Raw genomic sequence first — 19,871 nt, 5'->3', positions numbered from 1 at the left:
TATCGACAACACAGAGCTTACTATCAATCTGTGCTTGAAGACAAAAAGAAAAGTTATAGAAATACATTAAGGGAATCTTTGTTGGAAAACAGATCAAATAATACTTCATTCTGGTCCACTGTAAAGTCAGTCAGGCGAAAACGCAGAAATCAACCGAATATTCCAATCGATACATGGAAAAAACATTTCGAGCGTATCTTGGGCCAGCAAAATCAGTTGAACGAAAATAGTGAAGTTCACTCCCCTGACCACGAAGAAGAAATATCGATATTAAATGAAAATGTAGGTGAATTTGAAATCCATGGTTTGGACGATGACATAACAATTGATGAGGTGAAATTTGCAATACGAAGACTAAAAAACAGAAAAGCTGCTGGTTTAGATGATGTTGCGGGAGAGTTTTTAAAAGCATCTGAAAATATAATAGCACCTTTTTTGACAAACTTATTCAATCATCTTTTTAATGTAGGCTATTTTCCATCAGATTGGACTTGTTCGGTCATTATTCCACTTTTGAAAAAAGGCGATGCAAACAATCCTGAAAATTATAGAGGTATTTCCTTATTAAGCGTAATTAGTAAAGTTTTCACATCAATACTAAACAGGAGGTTGTACGAGTGGGCCGAAAGTGAAGGTAAAATCTCGGAAGAGCAAGCAGGTTTCAGAAAAAGTTACTCTACGATCGATCACATATTTACTCTCTGTAGTATTATCCAAAAATGTTTAAATGGAGCAAGGAAGAATAAGCTCTATTTTGGTGTCATATACTGTACCATGTCAAACTGATGCAAACTAGGCCTATTGGTTTGCTCTGCTTGGCCAAATTTCGCGCGGCTAACAGTGAAAAGACGGGCCCACCGCTCTCAGCCAATCAAACGCCTCTAAAAACTATAAGCGCTTAATCATTCCTTTGGCCAAGGCTCTCCACGCCATCTTGTCAGGTTTACGCTCTGTCTCGTCTTACGCTTTTTTCGGCTGTTCAGCGTATCCTTTTGGCCTTATTTTGTTGCATGCGGCTTGTGTTTATTGTATTCTTACATTCTGTGTACTCGATTCGACTCGGCACCCTCGATTCGTTCGATTTTTTCTGCCTCTAAGTCGATCCTGTCTTTCCTTTCTCTGTTGGGGGTCGGATTTTCGCTGGGTGCCTAAGCGCAGGTTCCATGCCTCGTGTGCCATACCACGAAGGCAGGGAATCATGATGCTGGGATTGAGACTCGGTAAGAGACTCTCCCAGGCCCGGAGCTCATGATTCCTCCCGATACGGACCGCGGCGATGCGTCGTTAGACGCTGATCGCGGAGGCGACGTTCGTACCAGTAAAACGGTCATGAAGGGGACCGGGGGGAAAGAGGTAGGAGCGTCGCCTCCCGAGGTGTCCCAGCGCGAGGCAGGGAGAAGGGTGAATGGCAAGTCATCTCCGTGCTGTGGGGACTCGCAGCTAGGCGCGGACTCCCGAGGGGAGGCCGCGCCCGGCCATTACCCGGGTCCCCACTCGGAGACGGCCCTCGCGTGCCCCATTGTTGTTCCCCCTCCTCCCTTCTCTGTCGACCCCCCTCCCCCACCTCCTTTGGGGGGGGAGAAAAATTTGGTTCCGGGGGGGGATCTCTACTTTGCCCACCCCGGGCCAAGCCACCCCAGTCTCCCCACGGGAGGGGATTCGGGGCGCGTGGCAACCTGCTCTGCAGGTCTTCCCGCTATCCGGCCGGTCTCCCCTGCTGGGGGAGGCCCGTGCGTGTCAGGCGGTTCCGGGCAGTCAGCCCGCTCGTCTTCGGGCGGGACTGACACCCAAGTCGGACCTGACCTCCCTCCGACTTGGCCAGGTTGTTCCCTTCATGGAGGTCAATGCACCAGTGACCCTTGGGGTTTGGGTCACAGTATGGCTGGTGCCCACGGGTAGTTACCCCCATTCTACCCGTACTGGGGCGCATCTAGGGTGCACACTGGGTTGCCGGGAGCACCAAGGGCCAGCCCCTTGTCTGCTCCCCACCGGACCCAACCCAGCACATCTCACAGGGTGACACACACAGCCCCGACAAGTGGGATCGACTTCTTGTCGGTCAGGTCGAGCTCCTCAACCAATATTGCCACTCTGTCCACAAATCGGGCCTCTGTCAACCCACAGGTGACCACCACGGTCACAACGGCCTCCTTGTCAGAACCGACGGCTGCTCAGGGGCCCTACTCGGCCCGGCGGAGCCGGCAGTCCCCACCTGCCCAGCCCTCGGTCCTACAGTGAGATGAGTGGGTGTTTGTCCCCACACAGCACTCGTGGGTCACTCTTGCATCCAGGGACGCCCTCTCTGAAAAGGTGTGGCACCCACCATCCCAAGCATGGTTGGACCTACGGTCCACACGCTCCCCACCCGCTTCAGGTGTCAAGGACATAACAGTGGCGGCCATGGTCCCGGCTCGGGATCGTCCCAGCTCATCCCGCTGGGCTGACCACAGCTCACAGGACGCCCCAGTGGGTACATCCACTTGGGATGGCACCCAGCAGGGGATGGACTGCGAACAAGAGTGGGAGCCCCTGTCTTCGGATGAGGATGAACAAGCAGATGAGCACTTTTCGCCCACATCCCAGGGGGGACAGATTGAGCCCGTGCCTCCCTAGGGACCAGCCTGAACCAAACTCGGACTTTGCCGAGCTCGAACTGACCCTCCCCAATAGGGCCACGTATGCCGAATCAGTCCCCCAGGCTACTTTGTTACCCTTGACCCTCCTTACGCCATGTGACTCTAACTCCAGAACCACAAGGCAACTCAGAGTGCCAGAAATGGTGCAGGTATGGCTTATTAAGTCAGCCCGCACTGTCAGGGGTGCTGCTTCCATCCCTCCTCCAGGCAGGGAGTCCCTCTCTGCCCCGGGCGCCTTTTCCCCGGGAAAGTTTCTTAAAGATTCCTCCAAGGGAGGGTTGTGGTCCTGGTACACACAGCGCACCACCTTCCCTACTTCAGCTAACCTATCCTTTAAAACGTTAGCAGAGTGGGACAAATTGGCCCGCTGCTGCCCCCTCGAGGTTTCCATGGCGTACACCTTCGACACGTTCCTTCACAGGGCCAATGAGCTGTGGGAACAGTGTCCAGTTAATCAGGACAAGGGGTCTCCTTCCTCTGTCCCGCCGGGCCTCTTCACCGACCAGAGGTTACACGCTTTTGGCAATAGGGTAGCATCTGGTCTCACGGCAGCTGCAGACACAGCTACCAGCCTTCACTTCAATACTGTGCTAGCGCGGCGTGATGCCATTTTCAGCCTCTCTAACATTCCTGTGGAGGAGAGGGCTGCCCTGCGGTCCATCCCAGCACAGCAGCACTCCCTCTTCGGCCAGTTCCCGCCCCATTTTGTCAGCCACAGGGCAGAGACAAACCGGGAGGTGGCCTCATATTTGGCCCACACCTCTCATGGGCTCCAGGGTTCTATGCCATTGAAGAGACTGGCCACCAGGGCCCCTCCATATACCACGCCGCCTGTCAAGGCAGCGTGTGCCGAATCAGTGGCAGAGGAATAAACCACCTTAGGTCTGTCCAAGCCGACCGGCCATGCCCAAGGCCAGAAGGCAGCACCCCCAATGACTGGGCCCCGATTCAGCACCGCCAGTCGTTCAGCCCCTCCAAGTAGGAAACTTGTCCCGGCATGCACATCAGTGGTGTGCTCTGGGACTCAACGACGGGATTATGTCGGTGCTAGAGTCGGGGTACATGCTGTCTTGGGTGGAGGATCTCCCCCCTCTAAAGATCCACTCCTCCTCCTTAGGTGCCCAGCTCGACGGAGCAGGAGAGCGTCCTAGAAAAAGAGATATCGCACCCACTCCTCATGGGGCTATATCTCAACTCTCGGACCCGGGCCCCGGTTTTTACGGCTGGTTGTTGGTGATTCCAAAGGTCTCGGGAGGGTGGAGACCAGTTTTGAACTTGTCCCCCCTCAACAAATTCCTCCCCAAAATCAAATTCAAGATGGACACACAGGCACAGATTCGGGAGACCATCCAACAAGGTGATTGGCCTACCTCTATCGATCTGGAAGATGCTTATTTTCATATATTCATCCATTCGGCATCCCGTCGGTACCTGAGGTTCGTGTGGAGGGACAAGGGGTTCCAGTTCCCGGCCCTCCCATTTGGTCTGTCCCTTGCCCCTTTCCTGTCTACCAAGGTGGTGCGGGAATTGGTGTCCATCGTCCGCTCGGAATCCATTTGTCTCTGTGAGTACCTGGACGACTTGCTTATCCTGGCCCAGTCGCAGGCCCTGTGCCTGAGTCATACGGCCAGACTTCTAGACCTTTGCTCCCAACTGGGCTTCCTCATGGACCAGCAGATATGCGATCTGTCCCCATGTCAGTCCTTCGACTTCTTAGGGATGAGATTCGACATGCGGTCTATGATAGTCTCTCTGGCGCCAGATCACTGGGACCGTCTGGCAGGCCTCCTCAGCCACTGGCGCCACTCCTCCCAAGATACAATGCAGACACTTTCTTCCCTCTTGGGCATGATGGAGTCCACGGCACCTCTCATTCCCCTGGACAGGGTTCTCAAGCGCCCTCTCCAGAGGGCACTGAGGTTACGCCGGTCCCAGAGCACTCAGCCATGGGATACCCAGATATGTCTGGGCGAGTGTTTCCTCGAGGTGAGATCAGAGTGGTTAATCACCCCCTTTGGACACAGGGGGTGCCCTTAGCCCCACCTACTCTTCAGGTGGCACTCTTCACAGACGCCTCCTCCCTGGGCTGGGGAGCCCACATGGACTCACTCTATGCAGCAGGGACTTGGTCCCCGGAGGAGCGCCTATGCCACATCAATGTTCTGGAACTGGAGGCAGTTCGCAGGACTCTCCTGCACTTCATGGGGGAGGCCACTGGCAAGACCATCCGCTTGTTCACGGACAAGACGACGGTCGCATGTTATGGGAACAAATGGGGGGAGCGCACTCGGCAGACCTCTCAATGCGGACTGAGGCTCTCCTCCGTTGGTGCCACAGCAAGGGCATTGCACTTTCAGCGAGACACTGAGCAGGAAAAACCAACTTCTTGGCAGATGCTCTTAGCAGGTCCAAGAGTGTCATGCGCACAGAGTGCACCCTGGACAAGGACAGCCTTCAGGGGGTGTGGGAACAGTGGTTTCGGCCGATGGTGGACCTTGTTCAACAAGAGACTTCCCACTTCCATGTCTTCGGTTGCCGACCCAGAAGTGTGGGCAGTGGATGCTCTCTCTCTAGATTGGAGCAGTCTGATTGCCTCCGCGTTTCTTCCCTTTCCATTTCTGTCCAAGGTGATACGGAAAGACAGATTGGAACACCCGCAGCTGATCCTCATTGCGCCGAAATGGCCAGCCCAGACCTGGTTTCCGGACCTTCAGTCCCTGACACATGTTCCCACCCCTGGAACTTGAAACCAAATCTCATCTGCTGTGGCAGCCTCGCTCGGGCACTCCGCATTCCAATCCTCAACTGCTCCACCAGCACGCATGGCTGCTGTGCGGTCGGAACTGTCAGCATCACCATTGAAGTCCTCGACCCCTCGGTCGGCCTCTGTGTCGGCTGTGCTGACCCAGGGGTCTGCCTCCTCTGACCTCCTCTCCATAGTCACCAGAGCAAGGAGGCAGGGAACGGAGACTTTGTATGACTTTCGCTGGAAGATATGGTTGCGGTGGTGTACAGCTCAGGGCATTACCCCTACGAACCTTACGAGCATGCAGCTGGCCAACTTTCTGGCTCTCTGCTCCTCGGTTCATCCTGTCTGCTAGTTCTGTGCGAGGGTACAGGTCTGCCTTCTGTACCACAATGCAAACAGCTAGGTGGTTCCGCCTTTGAAGCGGATTGCCTGCTCAGAGAGGTGGCTAGGGGTGCCCCTCTGAAGGAAGCTAGAGACCCCAGAAGAGTGCCCCTCTGGGACTTGTTCCTGGTGCTGGATTTCATTCGAAAACAGCCCTTCCTACCATTGGGGACTATTCCTTTTGACATCCTCACCCTCAAGACCACTTTCCTTCTGTGGCTGCCCACAGGCAGTCGTAGAAGTGAGCTGCATGGGCTTAGTGGAATGCCACAAGATCTGGCCTTCCACAGAGATGGTTCCATCACTATTCGTTTCCTTCCAGAGTTTCTGGCTAAGAACCAAGACCCTGAGGTTCCTTCCCCCTCTCCGAGGGTCAGACCTTTGTCTGATATTCTTGCCCAAGATGATGAGGATAGGCACCTGTCCTGTTCGGTGTCTCAAATATTATTGGGATAGGTCTCGCCATAGGCGTTCTTCTCAGAGGTGTCTGCTCATCTCCCTCAATGAGAATTACAAGAAAGACATTGCTGCAGGCACCATTTCCCGCCAGGTTTCCCAAGTCATTCGTAGAGCCTGCTCTCATGCACACAGGGATATCAGCTGTCTTCATCCCAGGGCACACGAAGTGCGGGCCATAGCTACTTCGGCTGCTTTCCAGCACTCAGTGCCAACGCAGCATGTCTTGGAGGCAGCCTTCTGGCCGTCTGAGAATCCCTTCATCAACTTCTACCTCAGGAATTTCCGTATGACCAGGGCTGACGGTTCCAAGGGGATTTCTTTTGTCGCGGCTAACACTGCCGTCTCAGTTACAAGGGCTCCCCATATGAACCAGTAGGCGTTGCCCTCCTCCATTTGCTTTAAATTCTGCATCAGTTTGACATGGTACAGTATATGACACCAAAAGGAGGAGTTTGTATTATACTCCATGTTTGGTGTTAAATATACTTACCATGTCAAACTCGAATGCCCGCCCGTCCGTCCCCGCGTCTCCGCCGTGGTTCTCATGGGGCATTTTTGTTCATGGCCACGGAATGATTAAGCGCTTATAGTTTTTAGAGGCGTTTGATTGGCTGAGAGCGGTGGGCCCGTCTTTTCACTGTTAGCCGCGCGAAATTTGGCCAAGCAGAGCAAACCAATAGGCCTAGTTTGCATCAGTTTGACATGGTAAGTATATTTAACACCAAACATGGAGTATAATACAAACTCCTCCTATTGCTTTCATAGATTATCAGAAGGCTTTCGACTCAGTTGATCGAAATAGTCTATGGGCAGTGCTTAACAAGATAAGAACATCAACCAAAATGATCCGAATATTAAAAGCGATGTACAGTACAGTTCAGTCCTGTGTCCGATGGGGGCCATATGTTTCAGAATTTTTTGATTGTCCTGCAGGAGTAAAGCAAGGATGTTTGTTGTCTCCCTTGCTTTTCTCGCTTTTGATTTCAGAAGTCGCTGACGAGGTGACCAAGAATGGAAAACACGGTTTTCAGTTTTTGCCAGGCTTACAAGAAATATTTCTGTTATTGTTTGCAGATGATATTGTCTTGCTGTCATCGTCACCAGCAGGTTTACAAAATCAATTAGATAATCTTAACAAAGCATCTAAATCTCTTGGACTGACAGTAAATTTGAATAAAACAAAAATAATGGTTTGCAGAAAGGGTGGCCATCTGTCTAAAGCAGAAAAATGGTATTTCGATGGAGACGAAATTGAAGTTGTAAACAATTATAAATATCTGGGTTTTATGCTGTCTACCAAGTTATCTTTCATTTCTGCACTTGAAGAGTTCGCTGGCAGGGCAAAAGGGAGGGTGGTTGAAATTATGAGAACAATGTGGAGTCTTGGCAATATGGACAGAACCGTGTTTTTTAAACTCTTTGATGCGCAGATAAAACCTATGCTATTATACGCATCTGAAATGTGGGGAATAATGCGCTTCAAAGCAGTTGAGTCTGTCCATTTGTTTGCTTGTAAAAGATTTTTGAGTGTCAGTCCCAAAACCCCAAATGTAATGATTTATGGTGATCTTGGTCGATATCCATTATACATTGATAGTTGCATCAGTACTTTGCGATACTGGTTTAAGCTAAATCAGATGTCTCTATCGAGAATCCCGAAACAGGCGTACCTAATGAGCGTAAATAAGATGGCATACAATGCTGATATGTCTTCAAGAAACTGGGCAGATGGACTGAAACATTGCTTAGACATTTATGGGTTTTCAGAAGTTTGGATAAATGGCGGGGTTGGGGATGTAAATGTTTTTCTTAAAATATTCAAACAACGCATGATAGATGGCTTTAAACAGGATTGGGCAAGCAAACTCAACGGAAGTAATCGTTATGAAACATATAGGTCATTCAAATCCTTATTACAACCTGAAAAATACTTATCTGATCTTACCATCAGTAAATTTAGATCGGCTTTCATTAAGTTCCGTTTTGGTATAAATGAACTAAAAATAAATCAGCGTTATTGTGATGTTTTGAAAAACTGCCCATGTGGTGGTAGAATAGAGAACGAACTACATGTACTAACAGCTTGTCCATTATATGATGATATTAGAAGGAAATATTTGCTCAAGCATATGCAACATATTAGAAATCTGTCATTATCATTTCTGCTGCAAAACGAAAGTTGTAATGTGACCAGAGATGTTGCAATGTTTGTTTTTTATGCATTAAGACTGAGAGAAGAGTACTTTCAGCCCTAAACAGACATATCAGCCTTGTGCTTTTCATTTAGTTTACTTGTTCTCAGTGAGCTCACTGTGTATTAAGTGGATTGTTTTCGTTCTTCCTATTTTATTTTAGTTAAGCTGTGTGTGCAACATGTGCACCCAAAATGTATACAGGTCGGTGACCTTACATTAAAATTCTTGCGTTCTTGCGTTCTGTCTGTCTGTCTCTGTCCCTGTTTCTCTCTGTCTGTCTGTCTCTGTCCCTGTTTCTCTCTCTCTCTCTCTCTCTCTGTCCCTGTTTCTCTCTGTCTGTCTGTCTCTGTCCCTGTTTCTCTCTGTCTGTCTGTCTCTGTCCCTGTTTCTCTCTCTCTCTCTGTCCCTGTTTCTCTCTGTCTGTCTGTCTCTGTCCCTGTTTCTCTCTCTCTCTCTGTCCCTGTTTCTCTCTGTCTGTCTGTCTCTGTCCCTGTTTCTCTCTCTCTCTCTCTCTCTCTCTGTCCCTGTTTCTCTCTCTCTCTCTCTCTGTCCCTGTTTCTCTCTCTCTCTCTCTCTCTGTCCCTGTTTCTCTCTGTCAGTCTGTCTGTCTGTCTCTGTCCCTGTTTCTCTCTCTCTGTCTGTCTGTCCCTGTTTCTCTCTCTCTCTCTCTCTCTCTCTCTCTCTCTGTCTGTCTGTCTCTGTCCCTGTTTCTCTCTGTCAGTCTGTCTGTCTGTCTCTGTCCCTGTTTCTCTCTCTCTGTCTGTCTGTCCCTGTTTCTCTCTCTCTCTCTCTCTGTCTGTCTGTCTCTCTCCCTGTTTCTCTCTCTGTCTCTGTCCCTGTTTCTCTCTCTGTCTCTGTTTCTCTGTGTGTGTGTGTGTGTGTGTGTGTGTGTCCCTGTTGAACTGGCACTCAGATATGGAAAGTAATGACAAATATAGTTGGTTTTTCACATTTAAAAGCATATTTCAGATGGAAAAATATCTCACAGTTATAACAAATAAATGGCACAGACTAAATTTGGCAAAATTTCGTCTGAGAACGTGTGGTTTCAAAGCAAACAAAAAATGGTTTCAAGCAGACACATCCACAGAATCGCCATGCCCTTTGTGTGCATTCAGAGTTGATGATGAAATACATTTCCTGTTTCAGTGTAAGTCATATGATGAACTGAGAAAAAAAAAGTGCATTCTTTGAGTTAGATATTGCTAAAAGACATGATCTCGTTGCTGCTTTATCGTCTGATGATGAAGTTATAATACAGTCGATAGCAAAATTTATTGCAGAAGCATACACATTAAGACATAAGCTTATTAACGATAACAATAACGGTAATAACGAGGAAAATAATCATGTGTAGTATCTAGTTTTGTGTGTGTTCTGATGATAAGTAAATATCGATAAATTACGTAACAACACAACAGAATGGGTGGCTGAGTTTGGTTATATTATTCCTTTTTTCTTTTTATTTTCTAAGTGTTTATTTCATTTGTTTAAATTTGAGGAACTTTGAGAAAGAATGTGAGAGGGTATGTGAGAGGTACTACTGGATAGAGCAGAATGTGTTCTGCTATTCTTGTGTTAAACAAAAATAACCCGTCCCCCCCTTGTCAATAGACCCTTGCAGGTAATGACAATAAAGTGTCAAAGTGTCTCTGTCCCTGTTTCTCTCTCTCTGTCTCTCTGTCTCTGTCCCTGTTTCTCTCTCTCTCTCTCTCTCTCTTTCTCTCTCTTAGTCTCTATCTCTGTCCCTGTTTCTCTCTCTCTCTCTCTCTCTCTCTATCTCTGTCCCTGTTTCTCTCTCTCTCTCTCTCTCTCTCTGTGTCCCTGTTTCTCTCTCTCTGTGTCTCTGTCTGTCTGTCTGTCTCTGTCCCTGTTTCTCTCTCTCTCTCTCTGTCTCTGTCTTTGTTCCTGTTTCTCTCTCTCTCTCTCTCTCTCTCTCTCTCTGTCCCTGTTTCTCTCTCTCTCTCTCTCTCTCTCTCTCTCTCTCTCTCTCTCTGTCCCTGTTTCTCTCTTCTCTCTCTCTCTCTCTCTCTGTCTCTGTCTGTCTCTGTCCCTGTTTCTCTCTGTCTCTGTCTGTCTCTGTTCCTGTTTCTCTCTCTCTCTCTCTCTCTCTCTCTCTCTCTCTCTCTCTCTCTCTCTCTCTCTCTCTCATCATGGTTCATTTATTTATTTAGTTTTCTACTTATTTATTTGTTAATTTGTTTTTGGTGCCGCATTTAATAAGGTCATTTTCTTTGAAACATTAAGAGATTACAATGAATATGATTGGTTCACAGTTGGTTGGACGACCAGCACACAAGGTGTAGTGAAGAGGAGAGTAAAAATCCTGGTTTGTCATATAGGAGACTGGAACCCATGGACACTCATTCTCTGGTACCCAGCCACACCACTGGGCCAACGCTCCACTTGTTTTGGCTGTTTTTACGGACTGAGAAATGGATGTGGTCAGACGATGGTGTCACCGCTGTCAGTGTCATACACAAGGAGCAAGGTGGCAGAACGGTTAAGAATCTGTCTTTGGAGTGTCCATGAGGGCCTGGGTTTGAATCCCCCTTGCTCTTTCGTTTGACTGGAAAATAAAATTGAGTATCCAGACATTTGGATGAGACATTGAGCTGAGGTCCTGTACGCAGGTTGCACTTTGTGCACTGAAAAAGAACCCATGGTAACAAAGGGGTTGTCCTCTAGATAGATTCTGGAGATGAAATCCACTTTGATAGGGTCACAAATATATATGCATGCACTCAAGACCTGACTCAGTGTGTTGGATTATACCGCTGGTTGGGCTTCTGCGTAGCAGATGTGACGTAGCATAAATGGATTTGTCTGAATGCAGTGACACCTCCTTGAGTAACTGAAACTAAAAAGAAAAGAAATTAAGAAATTGCATATTGTCCCCTACGGATGAATGCCCATGCAGCAGGGGTTCACAGACACCAGAGCACTTTCTGCTGTTCTGCCAAACTTTTGGTGCACTGAGGAGGAAAACCAGGCCCTGTGCTGTGGAACTTTACGAGAAGTTCCGGGGACCACCTGCTGCACTGCAGAGTACGGCAGACTTCACACTGCAGACCGGATTGACCATCTGACAGAAGAAGTATATTGTCCTGTTTTCTGTGTTCAGACAATCGTGTCAATGCTGTCGGTGCCGGCCATTTTCTACCGGCCCAAGGGTCGGGAGGAGGACAGCGATGCAGCCAGGGAGAAGTTCATGGTGGCCGAGTCCGATCACCTGACCTACCTCAATGTCTATCAGCAGTGGAAGAGGAACGGGTAGGTGGGGGTGTTGTTGGGAGGAAGGGGGGTGAGAGATGTGGAGTGTGCTGTGTGTGTGTGTGTGTGTGTGTGTGTGACTCTGTGTGTGTGTATGTGTGACTCTGTGTGTGTGTGTGTGTGTGGTCTGTGTGTGTATGTGACTGTGTGTGTGTGTGTGCTCTGTGTGTTTGTGTGTGTGTATGTGTGTGTGTTTTTCGTTAAATGAATGTCTTTTCATGACAAGTGATGTTAGAAGTTGTTTTGTCAATGTCTTTGTGTTCTTTTGTGTGTGTGTGTGTGTGTTCTTTGGTTTTTAATGTCTTTTCGTTGATAAATGATGTTAGAAACAGTATGTTTTTATGTGTTCTTTTTTATGCTCTTTTGATAAGTGTCTTTTTGACTCACTTGTGTAAACAAAGTGAGTCTATGTTTTAACCCAGTGTTCGGTTGTGTGTGTGTGTGTGTGTCTGTGTGTCTGTGGTAAACTTTAACATTGACATTTTCTCCGCAAATACTTTGTCAGTTGACACCAAATTAGGCATAAAAATAGGAAAAATTCAGTTCTTTCCAGTCATCTTGTTTAAAACAATATTGCACCTCTGGGATGGGCACAAAAAAATAAAAAAATTAAGCCTAATTATATGCAAACTGCATTTACTGTTATATTTATATTTTTTGTATTCTCTAAACTTGGCACTTTGATCTGATATTCTGACCCAACAAGAAGAGCAGTCATTAACCTCTTGACTGCGCTGTTGACGTACGGCGTACGTCATGAAATGTCGCTCACCAATGCTGTATTGACGTGTGCCGTACGTCATGTTACAATGATCTGTGTTTCGAGTCCCGCATTACAGAAAATGCAGTCTGCTAACCATTAAATTAGCTCCCCTGAGAGCTCTTTATCTCCTGAGTTCCATAAGCTAAAATTATTCATCAGATTGTCATATTTATGGCGAAAGTTTTGCAAGTTTGTACGAAGCTCAAGTTGCGTTTGCAAAGCCATGGCTGAACGCAGACAAACCCCAACACTTGCACTAATATTGAAAGAAATCTGTCGCGATGCAAACAGTAGAGATGAAGATTGTGGACTGAATGAGATAGAACTGCGTGAAGTTGATGCCGAAGACGCTGATTTTGACATGGAGGGGGGTTGGAGGTGGAGTTGCTTGACGAAACTGAAGACAAGCTCAGCTGATTCAAGATGCAGGTGGGTGTTTACGAGGTTTGTCAATTTATTATTTGCTTTCTGTTTGTTGTAACAATGAATATGACTGCATTGTGTGTGTTTTGAATGTGTTAGCTGTGGTAAGTAGCTTCGTCAGTCACTGATCAGTGTCTGTGTGAGAGAGAAAGTCACGTGTGTACTGTGTGACCAATGCTGTGCAAGGGGGCATGGCTTGCTGGCTGGCTCATTGTTGAAGACATCGTGTGTCACTCACCAAGAGCTTTCTGTGAATTCGTTCCCAAGTGTGTATGTGTATTGGGTTGTTGTTGTTGTTGGTGGTGGTGGTGTGTGTGGGGGGGGAGGGGCCGGGGAGAGGGGGAGGGGTTGGGTGAGGAGATGTTTACTGAACTGAAATCAGAGAATGATGTACAGAATTGTATGCCTAAATTACTTTGTAAATGCAACACTTGTAGAAGTGTGTGTGTGTGTGTGTGTGTTATGAGAAAGAATGAAGGGGGTGTGGCATACCATGAACCAGTTTCAGTGTGTGTGTGTGTGTTGGGGTGTTTAGGGGGGGGGGGGGGGGGGTAAGTGTGTGTGTTTGTATTTCAGCTTCTGAAAACAATCAGAAATAAAATGGTACCATTTCATAACCTTTTAATATGTAAAACAACAACAACAACAAACTTAGTCTTTTATGCAATGTGTTTCAGGTATGCAGCATGGTGATGATCATGATGTTCATCCTGGACCATCTGGAGTTGACAACTTGCCACAAACCTACAGCTGAAGACCAGCAGCAGCAAGACCAAAGGACAGTAAACAAGCCTCCAGCACTTCTGGATTGCAACAAAAACATGGGTGCCATGGACCATCATGACCAACAACTGCAGCCCTACGATGCCACAAGGAAATCCCTGAACTGGTACAAATATCTGTGTGTACATTTTCTACAAATTGCCATGCTGAATGCACACATCCTCAACAAAAAAGCAGGCAACAGCAGTACATTCCTGGACTTCCAGAAGGATGTAACTAGTGCCATGATTTTTGGTGACCAAGACCCAGACACTGCTACAGATGACCACGCTGTTTGTCTGTGTGGACAACACTTCATTGATGTCATCCCACCTACCCCACAGAAGGCCCGGCTACAAAGGAGGTGCAGAGTCTGCTGGAAGAAAGGGCAAAGAAAGGATGTGAGGTTCTACTGCCCAGACTGCCCGAGCAAACCACCACTGTGTCTTGAAGACTGTTTCCACAAGTACCACACACAGTGATTTTACTGGCGATAGATGCTGGGTGAGTACACCCTTTTGATTGTTTGTGTGGACTGTGTTGGAGACTTATGCACCTGGACACTGTTCCACAGCCTTTGACAGTGTGTATGGTTGATCACAACAGTCAGAAGAAAGACTGGTTAATAAGCTGGTTGATGTTGTAGCACCTACATGATGGAATGACAGTCCCAAAATTTTTGTTATTGCATTTTATGGAATTTTTGTGTCAGATTGGCTCATTATTTGAACATGTGAGTATTAAAAACAAAATCTTGGTTCATTTTCCTTTCATTTGATATATACTTTTATGCACTTATCTTCAATACTTTTTGAAATATAAGTAAATTAAAATCATTGGCGTGTTTTTCTTGTTTTTCTGAAAATTTTCTCAGCATAGGCTATAGCAAAACGTACTAGCAGTGAAGGGGTTAATATCATTTTTTGTTCAAACAGGAACTTCTTTTGCTAAGCATGGAAGTTTTATTTATTTTGCAAATGTTTTGGTGCAGATAGTAAAAAAGGGAAATTACTCTGTAATTAATGCTAGGGGACTTAATTTGCATCACAAGTGAGTCTTGAAGGCCTTGCCTCTCTTGTTCTTACAAGTGTTATTGGAAACTCTGTGTGTGTGTGTGTCTTCTTTTGTTTGTGTTGTTTTGTTGAATGTCTTTTCTTTGACAAGTGGTGTTAGAAACTGCATACCTATGTGTGTGTGTGTATGTGCATACCTATGTGTGTGTGTGTGTGTGTCCATACCTGTGAGACATGAACTATAGCACAGGAATAGCACAAAGCCAGCATTGCACTGATACATGATGCACTGACTGTGGTGTGGTGATGTTTCAGGTATTCATCCACCTGGTGCAATGAGCACTTTGTGCATGCCAAGGCCATGAGAAAGGTTAGTGTAGCACATACACACTTTGTTGACAGCACTTACACACTTTGTTGACAACACTTACACACTTTGTTGACAGCACTTACTGTTGACAGGATTTACACACTTTGTTGACAGCACTTACACTGTTGACAGGATTTACATACTTTGTTGACAGCACCTATACTGTTGACAGGATTTACACACTCTGTTTACAGAGCTTAACATTTTGTTGACAGCACTTACACTGTTGACATCACTTACACACTTTGTTGACATCACTTACACACTTTGTTGACAGCACTTACACACTTTGTTGACAGCACTTGCACTGTTGACAGCACTTACATAGTGCACACCAAAGCCATGAGAAAGGTGAGTGTTGACAGCACTTACACACTTTGTTGACATGATTTATGCACTTTATTGACAGCTCTTACACACTTTCACAGACAATAAAAGAAAGGGAGAAAGCTGAAAGGGGAGCATTTACAGACAATAAAAAGGAAAACAGTTTGTGTGGACATGCCTGCATGCGCGCATGTGTATGTGCATGTGCTGCTGTGTGGGTGACAGTGTGTTTATATGCATTGTGGGTATGACAGTGAGTGAGTGAGGGATGGAGGGAGGGAGGGAGAGATAGAGATGGTAGAGGGGAAAGAAGCATCGGAAGAAAGAGTGAAGGAGACAATGCAAAAAGACAGAGTCAAAGATTTGTTTTGACATTTTTGTTGTGATTAGTTAACCATTCATTCCATCAGTCCATCACCTTTCCATTCTTCATCTTCATGACAGGCATCCGTCATCAGTCCATCCAGCTGTCACCTTTCCATTCTTCATCTTCATGAGAGGCATCTGTCATCAGTCCATTCAGCTGTCACCTTTCCATTCTTCAACCACATGAGAGGCATCCGTCATCAGTCCATCCTTCCTCTCTTCCACCACTCACTCTCACCCATTCATCCATTACCCATCTGACTGTCCACCTCCCATATGTCCACCCCCCCCCCCCCCCCTGCCTGTGTGTCCAGCCCCATGTGTTGACCCCTGTCTACCTGTGTGTGCCCCAGGTGCGGGAGGTGCAGCAGCAGCTGAGGGAGATCATGGAGCAGCAGAAGATGGAGCTGGTGTCCAGTGGCACAGAGTGGGACATCATCCGCAAGTGTATCTGTTCCGCCTACTTCCACCAGGCCGCCCGCCTCAAGGTGATGCTGTGCTCTGACTGTGGTGTTTGTTTGGTGCCACATTATTGGGGATTTCTGTTTGTTTAGTGCCACATTATTGGGGATTTCTGTTTGGTGCCACATTATTGGGGATTTCTGTTTGTTTGGTGCCACATTATTGGGGATTTCTGTTTGGTGCCACATTATTGGGGATTTCTGTGTTTGGTGCCACATTATTGGGGATTTCTGTTTGGTGCCACATTATTGGGGATTTCTGTTTGTTTAGTGCCACATTATTGGGGATTTCTGTTTGGTGCCACATTATTGGGGATTTCTGTTTGTTTGGTGCCACATTATTGGGGATTTCTGTTTGGTGCCACATTATTGGGGATTTCTGTGTTTGGTGCCACATTATTGGGGATTTCTGTTTGTTTGGTGCCCTTCATTTGATATGAGTTCTTATATGGCGCCTATACCCAATCGGAGACCAAGCTCTAAATGCTTTAAAAACATGGAGTCATTTGTACAACAGGCTGCCTACTTGGGTAGAGCCGACTGACGGCTGCATTTGGCTGCTCATCATTTGTTTCCTGTGTCATTCAGTCAGGTTCAGTCACACACACATCACACTTAAACAACATGTAACATTTTACGTGTATGACCATTTTCTTTATTTACTCTGCCATGAAGGCAGCCATACTCCATTTTCAGGGTTTGCATACTGGATATGTTCTTGTTTCCATAACCCACCTAACGCTGACATGGATTGAAGGATCTTTAACGTGTGTATTTGATATTCTGCATGCTTATACACACAAAGGGGGATCAGGCACAAGCAGGTCTGCACTTATGTTGACTGTGGAGATTGGCAAAAAATCTCCACCCTTACCTACCAGACGCATCTTCCAAGATTCGAACCTGGGACCATCAGATTGAAAGTCCAACGCTTTAAGCACTTGGGTATTGGGACTTTCTGTTTGTTTGCTGTCCTATAATTTTGGACATTTTGTTTGTCCATGTTGCTGTAAGTAGGTGAAGGACAGACGCCAGTTTAACCCTGCATGTTACTGTGTCCTCAGGGCCTGGGAGAGTATGTCAACACGCGTACAGGCATGCCGTGCCACTTGCACCCCACTAGCGCCCTCTTTGGCATGGGCTTCACTCCGGACTACATTGTCTATCACGAGCTGGTCATGACCTCCAAGGTATGTCCATGTAACGCTGTTGGATTATCATATTGTCAAGGCACCAGGTGGGATTATCATACTGTCAAGGTGCCAGGTGTGATTATCATACTATCAGGTCTCCAGGTGGGATTATCATACTGTCAAGGCACCAGGTGGGATTATCATACTGTCAGGTCTCCAGGTGGGATTATCATACTGTCAGGTCTCCAGGTGGGATTATCATACTGTCAGGTCACCAGGTGGGATTATCGTACTGTCAGGTCTCCAGGTGGGATTATCATACTGTCAGGTCTCCAGGTGGGATTATCATACTGTCAGGTCTCCAGGTGGGATTATCATACTGTCAGGTCACCAGGTGGGATTATCGTACTGTCAGGTCTCCAGGTGGGATTATCATACTATCAGGTCTCCAGGTGGGATTATCGTGCTGTTAAGGCACCAGGTGGGATTATCATACTGTCAGGTCTCCAGATGGGATTATCATACTGTCAGGTGTCCAGGTGGGATTATCATTGTCTCCAGGTGGGATTATCATACTGTCAGGTCTCCAGGTGGGATTATTATGTCTCCAGGTGGGATTATCATACTGTCAGGTCTCCAGGTGGGATTATTATGTCTCCAGGTGGGATTATCATACTGTCAGGTCTCCAGATGTGATTATCATACTGTCAAGGTGCCAGGTGTGATTATCATACTGTCAGGTCTCCAGATGTGATTATCATACTGTCAGGTCTCCAGATGTGATTATCATACTGTCAGGTCTCCAGGTCATTGCTGTTGTGTGCACATGTCAAATGATTGGTATGAGGAATAGCTCGGGGATTTTTTTTTTTGAGAAACTGTCAGGGTTTGCTCCAATGCACCTGTTATTAACCTGTGTGCTAGCTGAATCGGTAGCATAAGGAACATTGACTTGAAGTTGTGTACATTGTGAATGGAGAGAGTTACCACTCACTACTGTTTGTAAATCATTTGTTCTCCTGGCCTCTATGTTTGTTCATGCGGAATGGAAACAGTGAAAATAATGCAACATTTTTATTCTTATTCTTTGAATCCAAGCAAACCCATTGCACTGTGTTGTGTGCAGGAGTACATGCAGTGTGTGACAGCAGTGGACGGCGAGTGGCTGGCAGAGTTAGGTCCCATGTTCTACAGCATCAAGGATTCCTCCAAAACACGACAGGTACACACAGTGTGGGTGTGTTAGAACTGAATGTTACGGAAGGAAGTTAATTGCAGTAATTTCTCTGTAAATCTTGTCTCTCTCTGACAGTTTGGTGAGAATGACTGCAGTAGACCTTGAGGGGAGATTACTGGTCATCTTTTCCATTTCTTTATCTGTGTGCTTTTTTCTTTTACCTTTCTTGTCCTCATTTGTGACTGAAAACTCCCAACATTTGTTCACATCAATAAGTGGCATCTTCCTGTTTGTATGACTTTTTGTTTTGTTTTTCCTCTGCCACACAATTCACTAAACACTCCCTTTTTTCAGTTGGAATAATACACCCTCCTTGTCTTTAACTTATTTTTTACTCCACCATTTAGGTAACTAAATTCCCTCTTTCTTCAGATGAAATAATATATTCACATTTATGAACAAACAAAAAACACGTTACCCTCTTTTCGTTCCTGATGAAGTGTTGTTGTTGTCCCATTCATATGTTCAGCTTAAATTCTTCCTCTGTGTTGATTGGCTACATCTTCCTCTTTCTTGTGTGTACAAGTGGGCTTTTGCGTATATGACTGATTTTACCCTGCCATGTAGGCAGCCACACTGCCCCGGGAGGTGTGTGACTGGTGTTTCAGAGGTGTGTGACTCGTGTGTGACTGGTGTTTCATAGGTATGTGACTGGTGTTTCAGAGGTGTGTGACTGGTGTTTCAGACGTGTGTGACTGTGACTGGTGTTTCATACTGACTGGTGTTTCAGAGGTGTGTGACTGTGACTGGTGTTTCAGAGGGGTGTGACTGGTGTTTCAGAGGGGTGTGATTCGTGTGTGACTGGTGTTTCATAGGTATGTGACTGGTGTTTCAGAGGTGTGTGACTGGTGTTTCAGAGGGGTGTGACTGGTGTTTCACAGGTGTGTGACCTATGTTTCACAGGTGTGTGACTAATGTTCCCAGGTGTGTGACTAGTATTTTCAGAGGTGTGTGACCCGTGTTTCACAGGTGTGTGACTGGTGTTTCACAGGTGTATGACTTGAACCAATTGTGTGTTTTCCAGGAGCGCCGGAAGCAGGCGGAGGAGGAGAAGGTGGCAATGGAGGAGGAGATGAAGCGAGCAGAAGAGCTGATCCGGGCACGGAAGGAACAGTCTACTGCCGCCCCACCTTCTGTCCGACAGTCAGTGACATCCTTGTGCTGAGTCTGTAGTGTTTGTGCTGGTGATGTCTGTGGTGGTGTCTGTGATGTCTCTGGTGGTGTCTGTGATGACGTCCTTGTGCTGGTATCTGTTGTGTCTGTGGTGGCTTTATTTTGTTAATTTGTTGTTTTGGTTTGTTGTGTAAATTCAGTGATTAATTA

General features: G+C 46.8%; 1 protein-coding gene across 2 annotated transcripts in view; it reads left to right on the top strand.

The window, feature by feature from the left end:
• LOC143300772 (pre-mRNA-splicing factor ATP-dependent RNA helicase PRP16-like) overlaps nt 1–19,871 on the top strand; it is a 148,826-nt gene that overhangs the window by 124,305 nt on the left and 4,650 nt on the right. For both annotated transcript variants that reach the window (XM_076614701.1, XM_076614700.1), the window contains 6 exons: nt 11,545–11,693; nt 14,970–15,024; nt 16,071–16,205; nt 17,243–17,368; nt 18,438–18,533; nt 19,573–19,691. In XM_076614701.1, the coding sequence (XP_076470816.1) occupies nt 11,545–11,693; nt 14,970–15,024; nt 16,071–16,205; nt 17,243–17,368; nt 18,438–18,533; nt 19,573–19,691 (680 nt within the window). The remainder of the gene's footprint in view (nt 1–11,544; nt 11,694–14,969; nt 15,025–16,070; nt 16,206–17,242; nt 17,369–18,437; nt 18,534–19,572; nt 19,692–19,871) is intronic.

Source organism: Babylonia areolata, chromosome 26 (assembly GCF_041734735.1).
Source record: "Babylonia areolata isolate BAREFJ2019XMU chromosome 26, ASM4173473v1, whole genome shotgun sequence".
NCBI classification, from domain to species: domain Eukaryota; kingdom Metazoa; phylum Mollusca; class Gastropoda; order Neogastropoda; family Buccinidae; genus Babylonia; species Babylonia areolata.
This window is presented reverse-complemented; position numbering and strand designations above follow the sequence as displayed.